This window comes from Alosa pseudoharengus, unplaced genomic scaffold (assembly GCF_046254945.1).
Source record: "Alosa pseudoharengus isolate Yale_2024_CS ecotype anadromous, Long Island Sound unplaced genomic scaffold, YU_APseudo_1.1 YU_APseudo_1.1_scf_18, whole genome shotgun sequence".
NCBI lineage: Eukaryota > Metazoa > Chordata > Actinopteri > Clupeiformes > Clupeidae > Alosa > Alosa pseudoharengus.
In genome coordinates this window covers 17,335,675-17,340,674 of record NW_027468650.1, presented here as the reverse complement: position 1 = coordinate 17,340,674, position 5,000 = coordinate 17,335,675, and the positions used below count along the sequence as shown (strand labels likewise).

The window sequence follows — 5,000 nt, the reverse complement described above, 5'->3', positions numbered from 1 at the left end:
TGGGTCTTATCACCAAGAACGATGAGACCCACTACAGGAATGAGGTTGACCTTCTGACCACATGGTGCAGAGACAACAACCTCCTGCTGAATGTCAGCAAGATCAAGGAGGTTGTTGTTGAGAGGTCACATCCAACACCCACCACTGACCATCAATGGTGCTGCTGTGAAGAAAGTGAGCAGCACCAAATTCCTGGAGGTGCACATCAGTGAGGACCTCTCCTGGACCACCAACACTGCATCACGGGCGAAAAAAGCATATACATATACAACACCCGCCTCATCGGAAAAGCGACCATGATTGTGAGAGACGACAGCCATCCTGCACACAGTCTTTTCAGCCTCCTGCCCTCTGGGAAGAGATATAGAAGCCCCTCAGTCCAGAGGTTTGTGCAAAAAGATGCTATAAAAAACAGCAGCAACTTCAGTCCAGAGGGTTTTTTTGAGGTGTGTGGGGGGGGGGGCAAAGAGGAGGGGGTGGGAGAGGGGGAGAGAGGGGAGAAGGTTCAGCTTCTTCTTTGCTGACTGTTACATTCTTGTTTTTTTGTCCTGTGATTTTGTCTTGTGATATTGTTGTTATTTATTGTGTAGTGTTGGGAAAAATGTCCTTATCTGTTTGTCTTATCTGTTGCACATTTTCTTCTTCACCTTGAGAGAAACACTATTTCAATTCCTCTGCATGTCTAGTAGATGTGAAGAAAAAGCTGACTTTGGCTTTGACTTTGAACATCCATGGCTGTTTTAAGGAGTAATAAAATATATGTTGTATCTGAAGAAAAAGGTGTATCTGGAGAAATATATGGTGTATCTGAAGCAATCAAAATCTTTGAAGAAAAGCATTTGGAGTAATTCTGTGTTGGAAGAAAGTTATTTGCATCAATATATGAACGAATAATTAATATAGAACACAACATGCCCCTATGCGACAAATTGACACATTCTTCAGAACAATCTTTTTTTTTAAGGAATGGAGACATATTTTTAAAAGTTGAACATATATTAAGGAATGATACAATATTCATACAATATTAATACACATAAGTAATAAGCAAAATATTAATACAAATAGATTTAATTGAGTAATGACTATTGGACAAATCAGGTAAGCTACAAACTTCTCCTCAGCCCTCCTCACTCTTGTCATCATCATAAATGGATCTGCGCTGACAGAAGCTCAATAGCGCCCCCCTTATCGCCCCATCTAGAACAGTGTTAAGATAGTGAAGTGCAACTAGTCTTTGAGTTAACAGAACGTTGAGACAGAATGAAATTCTGACCAGAGTGCGGGCCTGTCTGTTCTACTGTATGATACAGTATCTCTCTTGCATAGATACCAAATGTCTATTTTAAAGACTTTATCGGACTCTCTCCATCACAGATCATAATCGCAGTGAGACCTTTAAACTCTGACACAAACGTTTTCGTGATAAATTACACACACCGCCCCCAATGACATCACACTGTTTTGGAAGATATTATTGTGATTGATTTGCTGTTGATTGATTGATGTGTTACATAGCTCTGTGATAAGCATGAGTCATTCACTTAGCCAGGCATTCCATCGTTATCAGTCATCAGGGTCCCTCTACTAGCACACACACACACACACACACACACACACACACACACACACACACACACACACACACACACTCTCATACACATGCACATGCACACAAAGAGACGCAGACGCAGTTCCATACCTGGCTGGCACGATCGGTGGGAATAGGGGGACTCTCGCGTGCTGTTCTGCCCAGAGTGGGAGCTCAATCCTGGGATGCAAATCCAAAGAAGCAGGTTGAGGGTCCTGGAGGTCCTCGTCTTATTGCTCATCCTAATTGACTGTGTGTATGAGAGAGAGTCTAATCATGTGTGTGTGTGCAAAGTGTGTGTGTGCAAAGTGTTTGTGTGTGTGTGTGTGTGTGTGTGTGTGTGTGTGTGTGTGTGTAAGAGAGAGAGAGAGAGAGAGAGAGAGAGAGAAAAAGAACTTGTGTGTATTGGAATGTCAATAGACTAGAAGGCCCTCTCTCTGCCAGTGTGAATGATTGATGAAGTTTCAGGCTTGGGTGTCTGTGGATCCCCCGAGAGGGGAAAGTGTTACCTAACTCCACCACTCGGGTTTCACACAGCCATATTGCTGCCACATTCAGGGATGTGATTCCTCTGTGCCGAGCTTTACTTCACTACTCAAACACTTCCTGTGACCAGCAGAGAGACCAGGGGCACCACCTTATATCTGAAAGACCAGGGACCAGGGATGTAGTGGTGGCTAAACGCAAGTAAACACAGTTTATCCACCTCTGAGTTTATTCACCTCCCAAAATATTTTATTCACCAACTGCAACTTTTAACATTCATAAATCACACTGTATTATCCACATTCACAATATATACACTCATCAACACTCTAGGAACCATTTAATACAACTGGTATTGTTATAAACATTGGACAATAACCTCCACCATCATCAAACATGTTCTGAATGCCTTTTTAAAAAATATGGTACCGCATGGCAGTCCACCTCACCGAAATCACAGAAGTCATAGTTTACCCACCTCCAAGGGGCATATCTGAAAGACCCTGGGGCATGTTCGATAGACCAAGGGGCATATCTGAAAGACCGGGGGCATATCTGAAACACCAGGGGCATATGAAACCAAGACACAGAGGAGCCGTCCTGAGATCAGGAGCGTGTAGCACCAGGAACTCACCTGAGAGAGCAGGAGCTCACCTGAGAGAGCAGGAAGACACCTGAGAGCTGCAGCATATCCGAGTCCTTCATTGTGTGCCCACTTCCCAGAGCAGCTCAAGTAGCCGCAAGAGGTTAGCATAAGGAAAGTAGCCCTGGCTAGCCCTCATCCAAAAGTTACATTCCCATTGTATCAATATTTATGAGCGCAGCCAATTGGCACAAGGGTTTGGTTACTGATACTGTGGTCTTAACAGCCCAGATGACTGACTCCGAAATGAGTCCTTTGTCCTATGTAGCTCTGAGTTCTAACAAGTGCAATGTCAATGTGTCCTATGTATAAGTAAGTATAAGTATAAGTATATACTATTTTGATCCCGTGAAGGAAATTTGGTCTCTGCATTTATCCCAATCCATGAAACACACTCAGCACACAGTGAACAACACACAGTGAGGTGAAGCACACACTAATCCCGGCGCAGTGAGCTGCCTGCAACAACAGCGGCGTTCGGGGAGCGGTGAGGGGCTTAGGTGCCTTGCTCAAGGGCACTTCAACCATGGATAGGACACGGCTGCCCTAGTAGTACCCTTAGTAGCACCCTGAGTACTATCATGTGCAATGTGCTGTGCAGTGTTCTATGTGTCCTTTGTAGTAACCTTCCCTTACAAAAATGAAATGTTTTCAGCAGATTTGCAGCAAACTTGTGGGTGATTTGTGGGAAACAAATGATTTCACTAGAAAATATTGCCAGAAGTTTGCCAATGTAGAGGCAAACTTCCAACGAAGTTCTGGCAACAATGAGAAGTTTGCCAATAGTGACAAATGTGTTCGCCAGTGATTTCCCACCACATTTAGCCTATAATGGCAAACTTCCTAGTGAACTTCTGGTGACAAACCTAATTTGCATATGTCAATGCTTCAAATTTGCTGCAACATTGCCAAAAGTTAACCGCAACTGTTTGCCAAAAACCTAATTTGCACCTTGCCACAACTGTTTGCCAGAAACCGGAAATTTCTGTAAGGGTTAGTAGCACCCTGAGTACTATCGTGCACAGTGTTTTACAGTATAGTGTCCTAGGTGGTGCCCTAAGTAGCGTTCTATGTAGTGTCCTTGGTGGTGCTCTAAGCAGTGCTCTATGTAGTTCCAGTAACAGTAACAGGTATGCACATTACATAAATAACTCATACAGTGTATCAGTGTTGTAGTACTCGAGTCCGAGACTCGAACTCGAGTCCGAGTCATTAGCTAAATTTAGAGACTCGTGACTTGACTTGGACTTGAGCACTGATGACTCGAACTTGGACTCGGACTCGTGTATTCGCACTCGCGATGACTCGTCGAGGACTCGACTTTTTTTTGTAATATATCATAAGGCTATAATTGTAGTATGTCATTAGGCTATAATTTGCTATATGATTTTAATATCTAAATTATTCGTAATACTAGTTTTAGTTCAAGGGAATGTTAGGCTACTGCTTCATGTCGTAGGCTACATCGCACATGCAAAGCAAACTAACGTTAACGTTAACACCAAAATGCCTGGAGATATGGCCGCCTCTATTTTAATGTAGTAGGCTATTGCCAGGCAATATTAGTTCTCATACATGACATAACATTACCTAAGATTACACTCAGCCTAGGCTAAACAACACACACTGCTGCTGGATAGCTGATCATCGTGACTTGTTGAACAGTGTTTTCCCAGACTGACGCGAGAAGCGAGGTTCCATTCATTCATTTTCATTCGGGGCGTGCCCTGCCGTGCTTCTGTCTGTTAATTTGCAGCAGGCTATTATCGGATGAAAGAAAAATAAACTAAACGTTTTCCCGATCAAGATATAGCATACTTCTTAATTTTGGTGTCATAAATATAGAAGCATAACATTAAATTGCCTAGTAGAGTGTCCATGTAGTGTTAATGTAGGCCTACGTGTCTGCGCAAGTGAAACTGACAAACTGAACCTCTCGTGGGTAGGCCAGAAACAACTATATTTAAAACCACGAATGAACTGGATTACTGTTACTGTTCAAACGAGCGATTTGATAGCCTAATCCACTGCACGAAAAAAAAGGAAATAGCAACGTGTTCTATTTCTAACAGGTGAATATCGTAGCAAATAGTATGGCGATGGCAGCTTAAAAAAACATTTATTTCACTCATCTCGCTGAAATGAACGTGGCCTGTTGCACAAATAAATTAATTAGGCAGATGATCTACATCTTCGTTAACCTAAAGCTAGTTTTCATCTCTATTGTTGATGTGAAATATGTCTCCATAGTGTCAGAAAGAAGCTACCAAGACGGGCCCT

At 42.7% G+C, this 5,000-nt stretch overlaps 1 protein-coding gene across 1 annotated transcript in view; it reads right to left on the bottom strand.

Annotated features, from left to right (window-relative positions):
* The window catches only part of LOC143131469 (uncharacterized), a 34,526-nt gene extending 31,744 nt beyond the window's left edge, over nucleotides 1-2,782 (bottom strand). The window contains exons 1-3 of the mRNA XM_076291122.1: nucleotides 2,712-2,782; nucleotides 2,556-2,632; nucleotides 1,703-1,771 (exon numbers count right to left, since the gene is read on the bottom strand). Coding sequence (XP_076147237.1) covers nucleotides 1,703-1,771; nucleotides 2,556-2,632; nucleotides 2,712-2,782 — 217 coding nt within the window. The remainder of the gene's footprint in view (nucleotides 1-1,702; nucleotides 1,772-2,555; nucleotides 2,633-2,711) is intronic.
* Nucleotides 2,783-5,000: the final 2,218 nt, after the last annotated feature.